The 23,098-nt window shown below is 35.7% G+C and overlaps 1 protein-coding gene across 2 annotated transcripts in view; it reads right to left on the bottom strand.

The window, feature by feature from the left end:
- The window catches only part of LOC110033073, a 34,182-nt gene extending 14,966 nt beyond the window's left edge, over window positions 1-19,216 (bottom strand). The window contains exons 1-11 of one of the 2 annotated variants that reach the window (XM_020736934.1): window positions 18,832-19,216; window positions 18,090-18,234; window positions 17,737-17,994; window positions 15,432-15,606; window positions 15,089-15,150; window positions 14,820-14,983; window positions 14,623-14,720; window positions 14,077-14,135; window positions 13,848-13,982; window positions 13,481-13,743; window positions 13,221-13,380 (exon numbers count right to left, since the gene is read on the bottom strand). In XM_020736934.1, coding sequence (XP_020592593.1) covers window positions 13,221-13,380; window positions 13,481-13,743; window positions 13,848-13,982; window positions 14,077-14,135; window positions 14,623-14,720; window positions 14,820-14,983; window positions 15,089-15,150; window positions 15,432-15,606; window positions 17,737-17,994; window positions 18,090-18,234; window positions 18,832-18,881 — 1,569 coding nt within the window. In that variant the 5' untranslated portion in view covers window positions 18,882-19,216. Of the gene's footprint in view, window positions 1-13,220; window positions 13,381-13,480; window positions 13,744-13,847; window positions 13,983-14,076; window positions 14,136-14,622; window positions 14,724-14,819; window positions 14,984-15,088; window positions 15,151-15,431; window positions 15,607-17,736; window positions 17,995-18,089; window positions 18,235-18,831 lie in introns of both variants that reach the window. The other variant, XM_020736933.1, reaches the window with a different exon arrangement.
- Between the last annotated feature and the right edge of the window lie 3,882 nt (window positions 19,217-23,098).

Consider the following 23,098-nt stretch of genomic DNA (forward strand, 5'->3'; position numbering starts at 1 on the left):
CAATGTAGCAGATATTTTTCCCGTCACCACTTAGGTTGGATGTGAGTCCCAGTGCTTTCCTTCCTAACGTGACAAAAATATTTTGCCCGCTACCACTTGTATCGGTGTGAGTCCCCGTATATGGATGTTAAGGCTTCCGATTCCTTCTAACTTCAATTTCCCGAGGATCGGTGTGAGGCCTCCTATACGGATGTTAAGGCTTCTGATTCCTTCAAATTCTGATTTCTTCAAATTTCAAATTCCCGATGATCGGTGTGAGTCCCCCTATATAGATGCTAAGACTTTCGATTCATTTAAATTTAAATTTCAGGATCGGTGCAATGATTCTGATTCTTTCCACATATTTTCCACATCCTATCCCTAAATTTTCCGCTTGCATGATATTTCCTAAATTTTGGTGTAAATCCCGTGTTGGTTGCTGTCTCCAAATTTTGGCGTAAATCCCATGTGGTGGCCCCGTACTTTCTTTTTCAAATTGATTTCCTCACTCAATCAAATTTACAATAATCAAACGACGCAAATGTGACGAATCCCTGCATACCCAGCAGAAACATTTAAAAATATTCAGTAAGCTGTTGTATTTGGATTGGGAATCCCTTAATGGAAAGTCCCAACTCAAATTTAATTTTGACACTGGATCGATTCATTCTGGGTATGGTATACTTGAATAGTTCTTTTGATCGTGTTGATCACTTCGGTCAACACCAATACGCGCGGTGTGTTTGTTCAGCACACCACACCTATTGGGGGTCCATTTGTTGACCTCATTTTTAGTGAGGTCTTAGTCTCCTACTCTTAGAACCTAGGATATAGCTTTAGGAATTCTTATTGACCATCCTAGCGGACTAGCAATAAAGCCCACCTCCCGTAGAACTTCAAGTCACTTCTTGACTCATTTTTTGTGAAGAACTCGCATGAGTTGTTCGAAGCACTCAACTTCCAGTTGTAAGGGCTAAGGACCGACATGTAGAGGGCCCGGAAATGAGTTCCTATAGGATCAAACAGCCTTGGGTGAACCCTTTGTGACTCGATTATTCGTGAACGCCGCAATTCACGCACTCACTGCACCACACACGACTTTGACTTGAATCGACTCGCCCGTCGGCGAACTCATCCGGACGACCCAGGATGACGAAACGGACCACATGGATGCGTCCAGGACGTCGACTTTAGCTAAGAAGGATACCCATATTGCTATGGTTTCGCGCGCGAGCGACTAACACGAAAATCGATGCACTTTAGCAGGGTGCGGGTCCGGGCTCAACCCAGATTTAACTTGGGTTTGATACAGGCTGAGCAAGGGTTAAACAATTTTGAATCTTAAATTTCAAATTTCAAAAGAAAGTCCGACCAATCTCACTTTAATTAGGTGTTATGAGCCTTCATTTGAATTTCTCAATCAACGGAATCCATTTAATTCCCGGCGTAACGTCTTTATCGAAGGGGCGTGATACAAAGATCCCGTTTTCTTCCCATCGCTGAGGAGCTCGCCTTGTCTCGCCTCTCGGCATCGAAGCTCGCCTGGTCTCGCCTCTCTGCATCGACCCTCACCTCGTCTCTCTGCATCGAAGTTCGGCTACCGTCTCCTCTCTTCTTCCACCGATCGAAGCGCTCGCAGCACCGAAGAAGCTCTGCTCCTCCCCCGCAGACCTCGCTTGCTTCTCCTCCCCCGATCGAAGAATTGTTCGAAAAAAATCTGCTCCTCCCCCGCAGACCCTGCTTGCTTCTCCTCCCCCGATCGAACAACTGTTCGAAAAAGCTCTGCTCGCCTCCCTCACTCGCGTACCTCTCCTTGTTCCGAAGTCTGCTCGCACAGGAAATCCCTCGCTTCTTCCTTGCGCGACAGAAGCTTCCTCCGCAGTCCTGCACTTTTGCGAATCGATCGCAGCTCCTGATAGAAGCTTCTGCTCGCTTCTCCTCTGTGCGACGGGACTCGTGCTCGACCGAACTCCCTCCTTTCTCAGCGCCGAAGCCCCGCTCACCTCTCGTCCGCATCAAAGTCGCTCGCCTCACTCATGTGACCCTCCCTCGCCCGCATTGGAGGTAGGAGGAACACAAAACTCCCCAGAGCTTCTGAAAAGCTTTGGAGTGCAGAACCTTAGCGATTGCAGTAACTGGGTAACGAATTCTTGTTTTGTTCCTATACTGCTCATTTTATTTATACAATACATGCCATCTAGGAGTTAGGAAGATTTGCATACGCATCCACTCAATTCATGTATTTTTACGTGTCTCTTGCCTCAAACTTTCAAATGAGTATGCATAGCACTCAAATATTTTATGTTGCAACAAGATAATGCATTTACCTATCTTTTACAAAACACATAAGCTTCAGTATTTGTATGTCTACTTGTTGAATTGAAACTTTCGGAATGACATAGATGTTGTTTTAAGTTTTATAAACTTGTGTCTTAGAAAAATAAAATGCTATTTTGTTTGTCCTGTATTTCTGCTGTTGGGAAGAGTTAAATGCTGTCGTATTCAAGTCATATTATTGCTGCTTGGAAGCACTAAATAACACTGTTTTGGCTCTTCGATTTCACTGTTTTTGGAGTTTCTACAAGTGTTGTTTGGGTACATTTAAAAAAAAAAGTTGTTTGAGGCAATTTAAGTGATGTTTGGGGGTTATTTTGAGACGGGTTAAGACTGGTTTCGCTGCAGTTTTCGGAGCTTTAAATGTACCTTTTCGTTTTTTTTAGGGAGATTGTCACTAATTTGGGCTAGTTTTCCTAGCTAATTTTGTACAATTTAAAATTTATGTTTTGGGCTTACATGAGAGCTATTTGGGGAATTTTAAAATTATTGTTTGGAACATTTTAAATGTGGTGCTTGAAGCTTTTAAAAGTGTTGATTTGGAGTACTTTAAAGTGTTTTTTTTTTTTTGAGTTGACCTCAGTCAGGTTTTGGGCATCATTTAAGCACTGATTTACATGTTGATTTGAAAACTTTAAAAGTTGTTATTTTGGGCCGCTCAAAATATTGTCTTGGAGTAGATTTAAACGCTCCTCTTGAGGGCTGATTTAATTACAATATTGAAAGAATTAATTTTTTTTTAGGCTGATTCACTTGCTTTTCCCCACCTTTGGCTTTACTAGTTTTAGAAGTGGCTCGGCCTCCTTTTGTTTAATTTATTTTTAAATGTTTAAGTCGAAAAGTGAGAGTTTCTGATTTAATTATTTCGAAAACACTTAAGTTAAGGTAAAATACCTTAAATTACTTTAAGCACAAGTTAAAGCATAGTCTTCCTAGATTTTAGGAGCACACCCTAGGTGAGAGCTCACCCACTTAATTCTCAGCATAGTCTTCCTAGATTTTAGGAGCACACCCTAGGTGAGAGCTCACCCACCTAATTCTCAGCATAGACTTCATAGATTTTAGGAGTGCACCCTAGGTGAGAGTTCAGCCACCTAATTCTCAGCATAGGCTTCCTAGATTTTAGGAGTGCACCCTTGATGAGAGTCCAACCACCTAATTCTCAGCATAGGTTTCCTAGATTTTAGGAGTACACCCTAGGTGAGAGCCCATCCACCTATTTTTTAGCAGTCTTCCTAGATTTTAGGAGCACACCCTAGATGAGCGTTCATCCACTTAATTTTTGAATGAATAATGAAACGTGTCACTGGAGTCTGATTCACAAACTGATCAAGACACTAGACACTAGGATGCACCGAGATGTATTTCATGCTTCCTTAATTAAATTAATAGTGGAATTTTCGTCATGACTTAACCTATAGTAAAACCCAGTGCATTGAGATTTGAGCTTGAATATTACACTTAAATCCTCCTGGCAATTGGGGAAATTTGTTAACGCCACATATTGATCATCAGACTAGGAAGAGTCTATGGTCTAGATGGCGAGGGCGATGACGACATTGCTTATGTGTGCTTAAACGAGGGATACGGAGTGAGATTATTAGAATAGTATCTCCTACCTCAAGGATCTTCAATAGGGGAGAGGGAAGAATCCATGATACTATTCACTGATTCTTGGTGGGATCGTTGCCCCCAACACTCTTAGGTTGTCAGTAGTTCTAGCACGATTAGAGTGACTAACCTGTGGACTACACGGCTTTACAAAAATATTTACGAAAATAAAACAAAATTTCTTTTGCATGATTAAAAGAGCTCTGCATAAAAAAAGACTTAAATAATAACTTTTGCATGAAAATCTTTCTATGAAAATTTATAAAAGTCCACGGCAGTCACTTGGATTGAGGTTAAGGACTGCCTTCTATAGATTGTCGGGCCGATAACTCCTGTTCAAAATCGGGAAATACACAGTCCAGCTCTGAGCCCCCCACTTTCACCAAGGTCTTATACTCAGTCCTGATCTTTCATATGTGGCTAAGTGTTTCTTTTGCTCGTGATTTTTACAACTCATTTTTCTGACTTTCGCGTTGGGTTTTCTCGTCTTGTTTAATTTTCTTGTAAATTTTATTAAATATGCTGTAAATTATACTATGCTCGCAACATTAATAACGCAACAGTAGTAGATGCCCAGGTACGCTTTTACATTTTGTTTATAACATTTTACTTTATTGCATTTTACCTTTCAAATATATTTTATTTACTTGCGATTTGCTTATTCTCCATGCAAAACCAAAACTGAAACAAAACAAAACCAAACATTGACACCAAAACTTTGAAGCATAAATTACCAATCTCAAGCACTTAAACCCTAGAGTCGTCGCGACGACAGGAGCTTAGAGCCAACTTTGAGGGCAGCACGGTGAGAAATTCAGACCGAGCAGCGAGAGGATCTTTTTCAGCATTATCCTTTCCTAGCATAATAACAACCCATAGGACTTCGAGATAGCTCGCCTAGCGCGACGTAAATCCTCACATTCCCTCTTTAGGCACCTATGCAATAATATTGTGCAGTGTAATTCCTAATTCGCTTTAGGTTCTGAGGTTGTTGTTCGTTACAACGTAAACTCTCTTATCTCTGCGGGCTATTTGCATAATCGAATATTATGCAAATATAAGTCTCAAATAATAAAATTAGCAGGATTAAACATTCAAATAACATTTTCTCTAAAATGTAGTCGTACAGTAGAATAGTTTGGGAAGTCATTGAGGTTCCTCCTCAAGATCTGTGACGCCCCCTACCCTTTACTTCCATTGAACTCCTGAAAGAATTGTTCCTATTTGAGCCACTCTCACTTGTTTTTCCACGTCCTTCCATGAAAACCTAAACGTTGAAATCTTGAAGACTAATACCTCTGATCATTATTGAGAGTTTTCTCAAGTGACCCCAGTTATTTGAGATGTAATTAACTATAGGGGTTTGCCTTTATAGGGAATTTGGAACCTAGGTAAAATAAACCCTATTTAATATTTATATTAGATAGGGGAACTTGTCGGTCATACATAAAAAGGCTCGCAGACAAAATGGATGTCACAAATCTCTTAGTTTGCAGGATTGGGTCTATCGCAGAGGTCTACACTTATCTTTCGGAAGGGTGTAGTATTCGCGGTATCAGACATGATTATGCAAACTATTAGACGAATGAGATCTATTTGGTCTCATTTTTCAAAAATTAAAACATATTACTTTTAAAACTCAAACTATATACCTCTTATACTTAAATTAAATTTCAAAAATTATTTTCATATACCATATTTTTAAATCAATAACCAAAAAGTTGACCGACAGAGATATTCTTCGAACTTCTTTGTTAAGCGTGAGTAAGCTAATTAGCACTCTTTTTGGACATCATGTCCTTGACTTCAATGTTGCTATTATATAAAACCTCTTTATCTACAAATACAGACTTGGTCAGTCAAATCACATAAGACTTAGTATCATTTAGGTTGAGTTTTTTCTCTTCTCTATGTTTTCTTTGTGGCTCATTATTCTCAGAACTATTGAATAGATGTCCATAAAGTCTAAGATCAAGATATTTAGTGGTTTTGCATTTGGAATAGACAAGGTTCTTTCACCAATCTTGTGGAAAAAATCATTAACCAGTTGTCGACCATTGCATCTTAATAAAGCAAATTCGACTTCTCCCAATAGAAAAATTTTTAAAACAATTTCAAGAAGAGAATGAAGAAAGATTTTATTCTTGATGGTAGCATCTTCGTATGGTGTTCAAATGCATGGTACTAAGCCCACCAAACCTTTACAAGCACAGAGTGCTCAACTTAGAGAGAAGTTAATAAGTGATTTAAATTTTATATCAACATTAAGACAAGAGGAGAACATTGTTATCTATTATTCAATATTAAGGAATCAAATATCCAAGAATATTCCTCATTGGCAAAGATTGAATCAAATCAACTCGATTAATGCTAACAAATCGATCTACATGATAACCTTTTCAAATGGTTAAAGTATCAACATCTACAATGGGAAATTTCTTTATTTGGACATGTAAGGTTTAAAGGCTTCCATAACTGTTGAACTCATTTTTAGCGAGTTCTTGTTTTCTTCTTAGGATTTAAGGTATAGCCTTGGATTTGATGCATTTTTTTACCCGATCATCTTCGAAGTTGTCCGCACAACCTCGGATGACGAAACGGCCACACCGACATATCTGGAACGTCAATTTTAGCTGGAAACGACACCTATCATGTTAGGGTGCCGCACACGACTAAAATTACATGAAAATTGATGTGCTTAAGTGAAATAAAATTAAAAAAAGATACCTAATTAAAAAATTAAACTCACGCACTCGAGCCCTCACCCAGCCTATTCCTCTCGCCCGCAGCTCGCCTCTTCTTCCCGGTCGTGACCCAGGCGAACCCTTAGGGCCAAATTTGCCCCAGCGAACTCCCCTTCTCTCATTCACGAGATTTCGGCCCGAAGTCCCCTCTCCCCCGTGCTCCAATTTCTGGTAAAGCTTCCCCTCTATCGCCACCTACCCTCCAGGCTCCCTGCACTCCTTGTCGCCACTCCCTCTGCACCTGTTTGACGCCACTCCCACCGGTCCCCTTTGGTTCAACTCACCGCCCAGATAAGTGTAAGGTAGGTTTCTCCTCCTGCTTGGCTATAAAAACCGCACTTGGGGGGAGGTTCTCTGTTGTTAAAGCTTTAGTGTAAGAGGAGGTGCTGCCAAAATTCTGGGTTGTTCATCTCTTTGCGATTTTGGAGCTCTGTTGAGCTTTATTTGGTGGTCTCTGTTTTATGCGTTTGGGCCTTTTGGAACCCTGTTATTCCCTTGCGTAAAATCCTAAGAAGGGTAACTCCTTCACCTCTCCTTTTCTTCTTTAGTCCTTGTTCCCTCTAATGCTACTTTACATTGAGTTTGATATTGCTCATATAAGGAATGTGAATGTTGGCTTACTTGGAAAGGTTTTTTTTTTTTTGGTAGGCCGGAGTTAGGCTTTGTTTCATTCTATGCTGCACAACTATTATGAGACTCTGAATGTCATTTACATCGGGATTTAAGTTCTCCCTTGCTGATTTTGTGTTTCGAGCATTATCTGGCCTGTGAAATTTGGTGTTTTAAAGTTGAATCATTGCAAGAGCTATTTGGGGTCTCTTGAGCTGCATGCTTATGCTCCTTTGGAATCCATGAATTTATTATTATAGGGGTGGTAAAACACTGCTTTGAATGAATTAAAATATTTTCTTTGGAGGGTTGAGAACTTGATGCCTTGAATGCTTAAAATGTTGGTGTTAGGGCTCGACACGTGCTTTACTGAACACCATAAAGCTTGATAATTGGACTTAATATATGTTGTTTTAAGTGTTTAGAATTCCGGCGTTTCGGCTCAACAAATCCACTGTTTTGGGCGGATTTATTTGCTATTTAGAAAAGAAAAGAAAAAGTGTTTTGTAGCCTCAAACTCTCTTTACTTTGAACTGATTTATTGATTGTTTCGAAAAGATGAAAGTGTTGTTTTAAACCTTCAAACTCACCTTTTCGGGAATGATAAAAAAATGCTATTATAATTTCCCTTTGGAGAAAAGTTGTTAAAGTTCTGTGGGAATCCTGCTATTTGAAAAATCTTGAGCCCTGTAGGGTTTGCCTGAAGCAACTAGCAAGGTCACTCTTCTCCTTTCACTCTTCTTCGCTGCTCATTTTCATTTGTTGTTGATGATTTGCTTGGGGCTTAACACGATGTTGGTTTTTCTTTGATTTCTGTTGGATTGTGCTTCCTTTTCGATCAACTAAATTCCTTTAGGTACTTGCGCTTAATTTGGGCAATTTACACACATATCATAGAATTCTTATGTATTTACATACCTAACACCGAAATTTTGGTATTTAATTTCATAACACCCACATCAATTTTAATGCGGATTCCAGTTGATTTACATGCATGCCGCCAACTCCCTATGTACCAACCTACCTCATATATAAGTCTTATGCTTACTATACAAGTTTTATGTGTTTTCATATGCAACCTTCAACTTTTTATGCTGAGAAATATTTGGATGCTATAGATGTGAAATTCAGGTGTTAAAAATTGCAAAATTGTATGAAGAATTGGGTGGTATGATTGTAAAAAGGGGTGGTGAAATTATTGGTGAGTTTATCATTGTGTTAGAAACCTAAAATTTACATGGGTTGGCTTAGTTGAATTTGAAAGTTATGTGGGTTGGCTTTGTGCAAACCTGAAATTTATGCAAACTTAAAACTTGATTAGCATCACCATTACATTTACTATGATGGGGAATTTGCATGCTTACTACCCAATTCTTATATATTTACATTTATAACACCTAAACTTTCGTCTTTTACGTTCATACCACTCAATTTCTATGGGTTTTTCTATATACGTACCACATAATTCTTTTGTATTTGCATATCTAACACTTAAAATATTTGTCTTTGAGGGTGAAGCATTGAGCATTTAATTATCAATAAATGGTTCACTTGACAATGCAAAAGTAAACCCTAAACTTTGAATTCATTAAGATAGATACATCTGAGGGTTCTCTTAAGTGACTTCAGTCATTTGAGAGGTAATTAACTACAAGAGACTATCTCTATAGGGAGTTTTAAGAACTCAGATAATATAAATCCTATTTATTTTTTAATACTAGGTAGGGGAACTTCTCGATCAAATAAAAGATTCGCAGATCAAAACGGATATCATGAATTCAATAGTTTATTTAATCAAATCTCGTCACCAAGTAATGTGTATATTCCTCGGGATGGGTGTGTTACCTGTGTTGTGCTCGTTTACTTAAACTATTAAATGAATGAAATTCATCCAGTCTCATTTTTCAAAAGTTAAAATATTAATTTCAAAAAATCAATACATATATCTATATATATTAAATTAAATCAAAACTACATTTTATATTTTTCAAAGGAATTTTTAACGACTGACGATAACAAGCCCTAATTATTTAAAATTTATGAATAAGGTTGTGAAACTAGATTCACAAGTTGGGTTTAGGTCTAGCCAGATATTGACCTGACCAAAACTACTGGAGCAAAACTCAACCAAAATAATAAATAGGCCAAAAAAGTCTAACATGAACTCGACCCGTCTTCAACCTGGCTAACCCAAATATGGTCCACATAACCCGTTTAACATGGGCATAATTATTTGAGTCAAATTAGGGTTGACTGGTCAACATAAACATGACCAACCTAAAAATTTAATGGATTAGGATTCTTAACTCATACCCAACACAAAAATTAGTATAACGAACTTAAACCCATATATTTTGAGATGGGTTGGCATGTGGTTCTATTTTTAGCACCCATATTCATGATTAAGGCAAAGCCTATCAATTAGAATATTTTTTTAGTGCATATGCAGGAAAAAATGAAAAATATCAATATAAGATCCGAACCTTTCATTTCCCTCCTCATGCAATCAACCCAATTTTCCTTTGTTGTGACGCCCCACCTAGTCATGTAAGTCATGCGATCTTCCTCCCTTTTGCTTTTCCTCGCTGTCATCTTCTAGACAAGCTTCTAGCATTCGATTTCCACCCTTGTCACCGACATATAGAGCCACCTCCTTTCTTTATTAAGAGTATTGAGGGCTAGGACATCCAACGACTTGTAACTCTCTCTCGCTACAGCCACCAAAGCGTTCTCTTTCACCTGTACTCCCTATAAACTTTCTACACAACTGTAGCCAAGTCATACTCTATTTCTTCTTTTTTATCTTTACTTTTCTTTCTCTTTTTAATATAGTTTTATTCATATATCACATATATTGTTTTATCTAGTTCACGTTCATTATAAATTAGATTAGAGATAATTTTGATCAAATCTAATTTATTGAACTTCGACAAATTGCACTTCTTGTGAGGCAATAAACATTCGACGTCGATTTCTTCGTGCCTGATCAGTTGGTTACAGCTTCAACTAATATACAATTTTAATATCTTCCCACTTTTTTATCAATATGTTTATGCACACTATATTGCACACATGAGTATGACATGATTGTAGATTTTACATCTGTGTCTAGTACTCGTTGAGGCAAGCATAAAAGTTCACATGCATATGCATGTGAGCGTTTTGGAGGCCACAACATGCGAGGAATCACCCATGAACGGGTAGATGACTTCCCACGTAATATTCATGCTTGTTTGATATATGTTGTGTTGACCAAACCAAATAACCACTAGGAGGCTGGTGGACTACACCTAAGTCCACTAGTGGGCTGAATCAACTCAACCAGGTCTAGTTTTCATGACAAATTGCATGTCACAAATACTAACTGATGCTTGTCATGCAAACTAATTGCATGTTACACACAACATTAGTTGATGCATGTACCACACATTAGCATTGCATGATTCATAGCGTTCTAGGGCTCCTAGAAGGTATTTTGGAAGCGGATTTAGCTAGGAAGTGGTTATGGAATAATGGGGGATAACATATAGGATTTTAACAAGATTTGGGTGGGGATAGGCCTCAATTGGCGGCTAACCCGGCTGAAATCAGCGAAAAAAACCCCGAACCAGCGATGTTAGGGCAGTGAGGAGCATCCACGACCTATTCCTAGGCAAGATATAAACACACCACTTACAACAGGAATATGATACAACGCTCCATAGGTATAAACCAGATATTACAATCTCCAAACTCTCAAAACAACTCGAAAGCCTTCTCAAAACACAGAAGTAAACATATAAATAGTTCTCTCATAGACAAAAAAATCCAATTAAAAAGTAGAATAATAGGATATAAATCAAGAAAGAAAGAAAGAAATGTCGAAATAGGAAGGTTGGCTATCAATCCAGATGACTCAGGATGCACGATCCCACTATTGCGGAACCATGAAGAGTTCGTGGATCGCGACAAATCTACAAAAATAGGGCTCGTGAGATCTCAACGCTTCCTCATCAATGACATACATTTTAGAATTGCATGCAACACATATACCATGTTTCGGGTTCTACGTAAGATCCACCACAATTTAATGTTGTACACATAGAAATTAAACGTAAAATTAATATCATATTTAAACAACACCTATAATATGAAAACATACACTATATTATTTTTCTAATTGAATAATTAAATAAATAGTCAATTCACACGTGTAGTTGATGTTGATCACATCATACTAGTTTAGATTAACAGCATATCATCTAAAAGTGCCTCTCCCACTACTAAATGCAAACTAGACAGCATACAACATTGCAGTGGTCAAAGTAGATTTGATCTACACTACAGTCAATTGGCCATTTGGGCCACACCCATGTCAGCTTAGCTAGAAGATTCTAGCAAACCATGAATGCATCTATCAAAGAAATTGAGGCCATTCAGTTATTTAGAAACATCTTTAGTATTTAGGCATGCCATATCTATTAAGTAGCTAACATTTACATCTGGATGGGCCAAATATATCCAAGTGCTTCCACATGTTTAGAAACATATAAAATCTAATGTGCTATTTCTAAGCAAGTTAAATCTACTTGCAAAATCACAAAATCCTATTGTGTTATAAATAAGCCAAATCTATTTGAATAATTGGCACTATTTATATATGCCAAATTTGCCAATGCAAACCTTCACCAAGTCAAATGTAGTTAGATAATTTCTCTCGTGTCCTAAATAGGCTAAATTTGATTTGGCATTTCCCTCTTACCAAGATGGGCAAACTTTTATGTATGTCCAATGATTCTATGGGCCATATGTGGCCTAGAACGCTAGGATGTGTGAGAAATGCTAGGGTATATTTGGTAAAACCCTAAAAATTACAACATATTTTTTGGGTTTGCCTCATGATAAGTTCTCCACTCATGTTTTCATTATATATAAGATTGAATCTTAAGAATTTATCAAGGATTGGGATTTGCAACTTAACCCACTTATAAGAGATACAAGTGATACACAAAGATATAGAAACTCCACCACTAATGTGAAGATTACCCTCTCATTGGGAGTACAGCTCATCAAAGTGAATGAAAACTAATGCAAGAAAACAACTTGAACATTCAAGATGGACTGCGGTAGACCACACTACAAAGGTCATAATATCCTATAAATTATAGTTTGTAACTTATGAATTTTTATTGTAAAATGGAGGAAGGCCATACATGCCTGTAAATGTAGTCTATTAAATGTACAACCTTCATTTTAAAGGCATAATTGCAATCAAAGATTTAGGGAGCTTCACATTATTAGAATAATTTGCAATAGCTTTCAAAATAGGATTCCTTGAAGCCACCACATATATTCTTTGGTGGAAAATTTATGGAGGGTATTTTGGCCAGTTTCCCTCATACTCTACAATATTTCATATATTATTTATTCTTTGGGGACCGTGCTAATATTTTTTAAACACTACTATATCCCTCTCTAAACATATTCTCCCACAATCCCATCATCTTTCCAAGGCCTCAAACCTCAAAACATTTTTGAAAAATGAGTTGTATTCTCCTTAGCAAAACAGTACTACTGTTGTCCGCCTACTGCAACTACGTTGAAAAAAAAATTTAACCACATATCCCCAAATTAGCTAAAAGTATCTCCATTAGTTAGATAAAATCCTAAACTGCAGACCAAGAATTCTAAATAATTTTCTCCTAATACCGACTCCATAAATTTTTAGTCAAAAATAATCAAGAAACCCTAAACAAATCAACCCTTAACCATAACCTTCCACCAACAACCATAAATCTTCCACCACCTTGTGCAAAATTTGATACTTATAACCTTCCATCAAAGAGCATCCATCTAGGTATTCAAGTTCATTTATTAAATGCATCATCAGGTGTCCCATCAAAAACATAACAAATGAAAAAACCCAACTGCAGAAAATTTATAATTTCGGCTCTTATTGCATACCTGGTTTGCATTCCACTTGCATGTGGAGAGTAGATTGCTTGGCTTCACAGATGCAGTGCGCCTTTGGGTTGTTGAGACGTCCAAGCAATATTTTATAGACTTCTGAGACAGTAGTTGAAACAGACCTTCGTATTTCTGGCTGTAAATGAACTCATTGTCCCTATATTATGACATGGACTTATTCAAACCGTAGACAAAACAATGATCGCTTAAAGTAAGGAGTAAAAAATAGCCCTGTACAACAGGTTATACTTGGTTACCAATTAAGTGATTTCCAAAGGGGCCTCCTTTTATGCAAGCAACTTGACACAGTGGCTGTGTCTTTTGTGTTGTAATTCCAGCAGATCTGGTTTACCCTGTTTTGCATTATAAGTGACCAACCTTTTGCCTTTTCACTATTACATCTGGTTAAACCAAGAACGTATTTTGCAGGTTCATTGATGATCAGCAATTGTTTCACAGAGCTCTTGCTAGCAGCATGGTATACTTGACTTGTACTTTCATCTGTGAAAATATAAGGAAACTAGAGAAACTAACCAAGTCAGGTGACATTTTGAAAACCTAGAAATGTTGATTATGAATTCAATCCCAGGTTCTTCAAAGTTATTAAATGTAAAAATTCAAGACCTCCATATTATTCTGACTGTAAGAATCAATCTCCAGTAAAGTAGGATTTGTTATAAGATTGAATGTTATGTCGTCAATTTGCCTCAAATCTCCACCAAACATGAGAGGAGATTTAGCCATCGACCAAAGAGTCAACTGCATGATAATTATTTATCACAGCCAGGATAAGGTTTGGAAATTCAGTTATCATGGAAGGAGCCACATGTAAAAACCAATGATATTCACTTGCCAGAGTTTTTTGCTCATCAAGGGTAACTCGACACTTTCTGTGAGGACCCTGCTTAACACCTGTTAAGAAAGAAGGCCTATGATTATTCAAAGTCGTCACTAAGCAACAGGACGGAAAAGTGGATATGAGAGGATTACAAGTTGATACCAATATGTTTTCGCATTTCAATTTGGCACAACTATAGCGTTCAAAGCAGGAACAAAATATTAAAGTTGGAAAAGCACATGAACGTGATAAGGCAGGTGGCTATCAGAGCACACAAATCAAAAATGCCAATCCAAGCAGTCATGCACGCATAAAGGTGAGCACAGAGACACCCGATGATATAAATGCAAGTTTCAATAACAGATATGCCCCTTAACAAAGACAGTAGCATTATGCCCAAAGACATTGGCTGATAACAACCAACGAATAAGTGTTCATGTTTGGATCAGCTATTATTCTGGATTACTCAGTTCTGAAAAACTAATGGACATTAATTCCAGTGGAAATGCTAAAGCCTTTGAGACATGCATTAGGCTTCATCAAGCTTAATAAATACTTCACCTGGATCAGTAAGCCACCCAAGTGGTAGCATGTCCAAGTCTGGCCAAGACTTTCCATGCAAACCATTAGCGCCAATTTGTTTGGCAGCGGCAAAATCCCTGTATATAAAAATAAAAAGAAAAGGCAGATATGACAACGAAGCCTCCTCACGGATGTGACAAAGACAATATATACGTGAATATACTGTTGATGCTTACCTTGCAACATTAAAATGAGCAACAATGTCATTCCAATTATCCCAACTATCACCAGTTATTCTGTACATATCAACGTAATCACTAATGGCCGCTCCCATTGATGGGGTCACGCTTGTACCAGGAGAGAGAGATAATAGGATAGGGCGCCCAAGGCCTTCCAAAATCTATAGAAACAACACATTAAAGATAACACAATTCATGTAAACTAATGAATCTCATTCATTAACAATTTCGGAACATGGCATTATTATACATGTTCAAATCTGTACCTCTGAAACTGTAATTATCTGTTTCTTGTCAAAATCGTCACCAAATACGCAATCAAGCTTTACTAAAAGAAAGAAAAGTAGAAAATAAAATAAGAAACTATAGTATGTTAGAAGTGACAGTTGACAAACTATAATTATGAAAACTGTTTAGCTAACTTATCAAGCTTACAATTTTGGAGCCAGATTGCTTCCAGCACTAATAATACTTATAATACTAATATAAGACTAAGAAAAACTTTCAAATGAATTACTTGGTGTGAATTTCACTAATCTTATATGTAAAGTTTCGTCAGATAGATGGGAAAAAAATCAAATTACAGGCCAAATAACTTAGCAAGTATACCAAGATCAACATCCCAATCAGCATATTGCTGATATAGAGATTTCAAGAAAGCTCTTCCAGCTCCTAAATCTGTATTAACACTCAGAAATCCATTCTTCATCCATCCACAAGGCATATCCCGCAGTCCTATGTCTCCTGCCAGCCATGTTCTACCGTATTCCTTGTAAGGAAGTCCCTGAAATATAAAATTATCAGTCAAATTGCAGCAATACCCCATCATAACATCGAACATTAGTGTCTGCAAAAAAAAGACACCCAACATCATCCAAAGACTTAACATTTAATAGCCAGTGAATAAGCAAAATGTAGAATAACATTAGATCACTTGGTTAATTCAAGTAAATTGAACTTACTACTACTGAAATAGCACTTATTTAAAAACTTTGGTTCTCCTGTACCTCGAAACTTCAAGCTTGGCAATACGTTAGCATAAAAAAGATTTTAGGATTTCCGTTTGTCATTATAAATTTCAAAAATATGCAAAATTTCAAATCATAAATTAATAAGCAACGAAACTATATTTGTGTTTATTTGAGCAATCTGATATGCACCATCAAAGAGAGGAGTTTTAAGCCAGAGGATTATGATGGGACTAGATATGGATGTCAAAATTAAGTTCTATCAAAAATTTTGATAAAGCTACAATACAATCAGATAAAAGGTTCCTCGTGGTTGTCGTTTCATTTAAAAGACACAAAATGTAAGGCCAAAACAAACTAATTTATGATTATAGGTGCATATTTTTTATTAGTAATGCGGTGCATCATATTCTACATGGGGTTATTGGACAACTTACAAGTTTTTTTATGTTTTTGTTGAAGTGTTAATTGTTTGTAGTTGTACAATGAGTTGAAAGTTTCTCCAATGGGTGGTCATTAACTCTCCAATGACATTACACAACAAGGAGAGACATTGAAGAGAAGGAACGAAGAAATAGCGAAGGTAATTTACTCTGGCTAATTATTTAGCTTTTATTTAGAATGACTTTAAGGTTAATATAAGTGGCTGCAAGAGTCAAGGGACGTATATGGAAAAGTCAAAATTGTAATAGAGTGGATACTAGTGCCACCTCACCCTACTTCACTCAACAGGAGCTAGGCACTCCACAACATATAGAATAACTACCTCCTTTGAAAAGGGGAAACACCCCCTATTTTTTCAAAGTTATCCTATATATTGGCAACATAAACAAGGTTTAAAGGGCCTTATTTCAATCTTTTTTGGTGTTGGTTTCATCTCCCCAACCAAAAACCTATAAAAACTCCACCAAACACTAGATCAATCCTTCAAATAATCATCCACCTTCTCCAAGTTTTGCGAGTTCATTAAACAATAGGCTCCCCAAAAAGGTCCTACATATTATTGGCTAAATAGTTTTACCAAGCATAGCCTACTTTAGCCGATCCTATAACCATCCAAATCTCTCAAAACTCAATATTAAAGCTCCAAATATACATTAAAACACATCTAAAACAACCACAAGCCCTTAAACGTATTTAATTCTAAGGCTCCATTGACTACTCTCTTTTCTTCTCACAAGTCTCTACATCCCATATTTCCTCTAGAATCTAAATAGGTTGGCATGGGAGCAAGTCTTTGAAATTTGACTGCAAAAAAGTGCAAAATCATTTATCACAAAGCCAGTAGTGCCAAAAAGCTTCCAAACTACCATCAACAACATAAACTAGTGTAGTCCTGATAATACTACTTTTGACAGTAATATATCATTCAGTTTGGAGAGGGCAGTGAAAGAGAGAACGGTTTATATTATTTTAATAAAATATTCATCAAACTTTTCAAGTCTGATTGGTTGAAAATTTTTTGAAGAAAAAGTACAATATATTCAATGTCCACTTTTTTACTCTATCAATCACATCTAATTTTTTTTCTCAACTCATTATTGTAGATTAATTGGAAAAAAAGAACATTCACCATATCAAAGAAGAGTTATTTTCATATCAATGAGACATTTGATTATCTCATTGTCATTCCATTTACTTCTTACAAATCTTGCAAAGGTCAACCTATTATAATGATAGGTGCAGGGCCCTTAATATTTTTTATATTGTCCCCGATGCATGCAAGTGTCCAATTTTGACATTATAAGATGAATTTTATGATAGCACAACAAACGAGAATGTTACAACTTTTCTATTCTTCTTAGTAGAAAGCTTAATCAATTTTGCACTAAAAAATAACATTACACGCGGTTTCTAAATGAAAGTATTCATCAAGCTTGTGGTATGAAAGAACACTTCAGATAGAATTTAAGAGAAGAACATGACAACAAGAGGAGAAATAATACCGTGGCAACATCCAAGATTTTTGTGTTGGCATTAACTGCTTCTAGACTTATTCCTCTCATTAGATGAATCCCAAACTTTAAACCCATGTCATGCACCTTTTGGGCAACTTCCTTAAACCCTTTTCCATTCCTAGATGATGGCCACCTTTCAGGATCAGGAACTAATCGTCCCCACTCATCAATGTTATCATAGCCATAAGAATCTGATGACGATCCCTTAACATTCTTCCGATACCACAAATAGTCTATGACAACATACTGTTCAATGTTTGCGGCAATCATAACAAGGAATTTTAACATTTTTTTAGATAAAAGGAAACCACAATATAGGAACAAAGCATCAGAGCCCTGACCTCATATCCAGAAGAAAGCAGCCTGCTGGACACAACCTGTGCATTGTCAAGGAATGCTTCTTCATCAATAATCCAAGAAAAGGAATCATAAGAATTCCAACCTCGTGGTGGCGTAGAAAAATCTTGCCCAAACGCTTCAAACAATCTGCAGAAATGTTAATATAACCTTTTTCATTAGCTCATGAAATTATAAAAAATATGCTGCCTTTGAAGATCAAATATAGATGATTTCTTCATATTAGCAGCAGAAGCTATACCGCTGAAGCGGTTGTTGTTCCTGTAGCTAAAAATTATAAACTTGTGAAAGCTGAGACCAAATGCCACACTTTTGCAAAAAATTCAACCAAAAAAAAAACAAGAAAAGGGAAGCATGAGTTTTTTATTTCTCCTCGTAAATAGCAGTTCTCTGTATACAAATAAAGACTTCTAAGCCTAAGATTAAAACATGAATTTTTCCCGATATGGGAAGTGTATGTGAATAACAACATTTGACGGAACCACAAAATGCCGGAACTTCAAAATAAGAAGTAATAGGTTAGTAGCCGAACAGAAAAAACATTTCTTCCAATAAATACAATACATACAAATCTGAATACAAATTGTCTTGAACAAAATGCGGGTATGCAACAATCCAGCTCAATCCAAATAATTAAGGGCAAAGAAAATGAAACTAAAATGATTCACTAAACAGTTATTAAATGACACACTCTCTAGTTGCAGGCAGAAAGAGAGAGATGATAACCTGAATAGGAAGAGGGCGGAGAAAAGGAGAAACAAAACCGGTTGTTCCATGGCTGCGACGGCAATGCAAGTCCACCCAGCGAAGTCTTATTAACATCTGTCACCGTCCAAGTTGATGTGCCGTCGAGCGGGTGACACCCATCTCATCCATTTCCGAGACCTGCTTCGGATATGCCACGGAACCGTTTAAGCCTCTATACTTCCATCATTTGATGATTTTACTGGTAACGGGCGATGGCGTGGCCACATCTTAGCGTGGATAGGACCATCCTATGGTTGACTAAGTTGGGCAATCAGAAGTCGCCCATCGGCGAGCGGTTTTTCACATTGAAACCGCTCATATTTCGTGTCGCTTATGTCGTCCAAACCTAAAACCAACGGGCATCTCCTTTTTTTTGTCCTTTTTTTTTTTTTTTCTTTTGACTTCTTTCTCAGGCCAGTTGGGATTTTTTTGACTTGCAAATTATTTTCACGCCAATGGTTCATACTGTTTAATTTTAATCAAAAATTTTCTTTCATTCATATGTTGTTTATATTATAAATTAATTTGTCGTATGGAAAAAACTGGGAGATTTTTCCATTTATAATTAAAATGAATTTTATTTATGAAATTGTCATAAATCCGAAAAAAATGATGAATAAATATGAACTTTTGTTATGTTGAATTGTTAAAATTTAACAAAAAAGTAAAATCTGCGTAATAATTTTTCTTAGGAAATTTAGGGTCCCGTCCAAGCATAATTTATAATTAAATAAAAATATATAAATTGTGGGTTTGTTACAAAATAAAAATAAAAACAAACTGACCTATAAAAGAAAAGAAATCAAAACAATTAAAACAAATGACCTCACAAAAGAGAAGTGACGCACCTAAAAAATATTCTATATATATATATATATATATAAGGTTTATATTTAGTGATATTGTACTTTAAAGAAAGGTATTTTCATGTTTTATCGCAGGTATATTAAGTCTAAACATTTGGAGCTTAAAGGAAGAAAAAATGACAAAATTTGGAGTCATGCGGTAGCGTTTTCAAAAATTGAACTGGTGCCTAGGTGTCAGAACACGTTAGAATCCAGAGGAGACGTTGTCGAATCAAGTTTTTGACATCGTTGTTGGGGGAGGTTGTGGTGAATTACTTAAAAGACTTTGTTTGAGCTAGTATCTGTACCTTTCATTTTATTAATATATTCGCCTTTGGTATTATTATTATTATTATTATTATATATATATACACACACACGCGCGCGCGCTCTTGTGTGAGTGCTTATTTTTATAATTGTTAATTGTATTTGTGTACGTGAAGATTAGGATCCGAAGGATCAATACCTTACGATTCGGAATTATAACAAATTATAAGAAAAGTTCGAAAACAAAAAAAACTTAACAAAATGGCAAACAGTTAAAAAAATCAAAGTATTGAAAATGAACATAAAAATGTACAGAGACCTTTAAGAGACTATGTTAATCCTACAGTAGATAAAATTCACTTGAGTATACAAACTCCTATTGTGCTGCTAATTCATTTAAGCTTAAACGTGTTATCCAAATAGTACAACATAATCATTTCGGGAGAACACTATCTGAATATTCTAATTTACATCTTGCTAGTTTTCTAGAATTATGTGCTATATTTAAATATGACGGAGAGACAAATAACGCTATCAGACTTAGACTTTTCTCTTTTTCATTAAGGGACAAAGCTAAAATGTGGTTAAATTCTTTAGTACATGGATCTATCAGAACTTAGGAAAAATTATCTCAGAATTTTTTTACTAAATATTTTTCACCATCAAAAACTGCTAAGCTTAGAAACGATATTACATCTTTTTGTCAGTTTGAAGGGGAATCAATATATGAAGCTTGGGAACGATATAAAGATCTCCATATAAATTGTCCCCACAAAGCTTTACCAGATTGGTTAATAATTCAAACGTTTTATAATGGATTAGTGAGATCTCTTAAATCTATTATTTTCGTCATTGCTAGTGGATCATTAATGTCAAAATCTTTTAATAAAACATATTCTTTAATTGAAGAGATGACTGCTAATAATTTTCAATGCCCCTCTAAAAAGGTAAATCTAAAAAGAGTAGTAAGTGTTCATGACTCTGACGCAGTTGTTATTTTGGCTTCTCAAATTGCTGCAATATCAAAGAAGTTGGATCAGTTTGGAATGAAATTATCTCAAACACCTTTTGTGGTTGAGGAAAAATCATTAGGACAAATGATAGATTTTCAATCATCATATGAAACTTTGAACACAGTAAATAATCGACCTAATAATTTCTATTTTAATTATTATAATTCTAGTTGAAAAAATCACCCTAATTTAAGTTGGAATGATAATAATTCAAATGGTGTAAATTCACAATGGGGGAACAATCATGCGAACCCTTTTGGAAATGTACAAAATCAAGGAAATACCTGACCTTATTATCCTTCAGATTTTAATAACAATTCACAATTTAAGGAGAAGAAGTTGTCTATGAAAGAATTGGTATTACAAATGGATAATCCATTACAAAGTCAAGGAGCGACAATTAGAAACATTAAGAATCAATTATGACATATTGCTTCTGCACTTAGCGGTAGGCCTCAATGAACTCTTCTTAATAATGTTGAGCTTAATCCTAAAAACCAGAATAAAGAGCAAATTAAAGATATACAACTAAGAAGCGGAAGAGTGTGGAGACAAAAGTTCATAAAGAGATTGAAGTTGAGAAAGAAGGGGTAGAAATTGAAAATTCAGAAGAAGATATTCCTCGCGATTCAAAACCTTCTATTAAACCAATGAAAACTACTATAGAAAAATCACCAGCTCCATTTTCTCAAAGATTCAAATAACAAAATTGGATAAACAATTCTCTTGAAAATATTTAAGAAACTATCCATAAACATTCTATTTGTTGAAGCCATGGAACGAATGTTGAATTATGTAAAGTTTATGAAGGATATACTTAATAAAAAAATGAAGTTTATAAATAATGAGATAGTTGCACTTAATGAAGAATGTAGCGTTATAATTCAAAAAAAGCTTACTAAAAAACTTAAAGATCCTCATAGTTTTACCATTCCTTGTGTCATAGGCGAAAGGTTTTTTTAAGAGCTTTATGTGATTTGGGAGCCAATATTAATCTTATGCCTCTATTTATTTTTAGAAGGTTAGGCTTAGGAGAGATTTCCCCAACTTTTGTAACCCTTTAGTTAGATAATCGTTCAATCAACTATTGTGAAGGAGTTGTAGAAGATATATTGGTAAATTTTGATAAATTTATCTTTCATATAGACTTCATTGTGTTAGATACGAAGAAAGATAAAGCAATTTCAATGATTTTAAGGAGACCTTTTCTTGCAACTGGAAAAGCTAAGATAGACGTTCAAAAAGGTGAGTTAACTATGAGAGTCAATGATCGAGAATTTATATTTAATATATCAAAATCCATGACATACCCAACAAAAGGAAAAGATGATGAATGCTTTAGGAAGGAAATTAGTAATCATTTGAGTAATGATAATTTTACAAAAAGTTTTGAAGAGAAAATGGAACAAGAAAATTTGAAACATGAAGATAATGATAAAATGCATGATAAGTCCATTGAAATATGTAACGAAGATTAAATTATGTTCAGGAAAGATTTAAGCTGTTTGACACTATGAAAAATAATAAAAATTTTATTCCTTCAATTGAAGTACCTTCTGAACTCGAAATGAAAATACTTCCTGCACATTTAAAATATGTCTTTTTAAGAGATTTATCTACATTACTTGTTATAGTATCCTCAGAGTTAACTTAACTACAAAATGAAAAATTATTAGTGACTTTAAGAAAATATAAGAAAGTCTTTGGATTGACATTAGCTCATATCAAAGGAATCAGTCATTTGATTTATTGCATAGAATTTTATTAGAAAAGCATCATGAACCTAAAGTTGATCCTCAAAGGAGATTAAACCCTATAATGAAAACGTAGTTAAGAAAGAAATTTTAAAATGATTTGATGCCAAAATTATCTATCCTATCTCGGATAGTGCATGGATAAGTCCAATTCATTATTTTCCAAAAAAAAGGTGCGTGATTGTTGTTGTCAATGAGAAAGAAGAATTAATACTAATAGAACAAGTCAATGATTGACGAATCTGTATTGACTATAGAAAATTAAATTACGCCACTATGACAAATTATTTTTCTTTACCTTTTAAGGAGCAAGTATTGGATAGGCTAGCTGGGAACAAATATTTTTTTTTTGGATGGATATACTAGT

This window comes from Phalaenopsis equestris, unplaced genomic scaffold (genome assembly GCF_001263595.1).
Source record: "Phalaenopsis equestris unplaced genomic scaffold, ASM126359v1 Scaffold001084, whole genome shotgun sequence".
In the NCBI taxonomy this organism is placed as follows: Eukaryota; Viridiplantae; Streptophyta; class Magnoliopsida; order Asparagales; family Orchidaceae; genus Phalaenopsis; species Phalaenopsis equestris.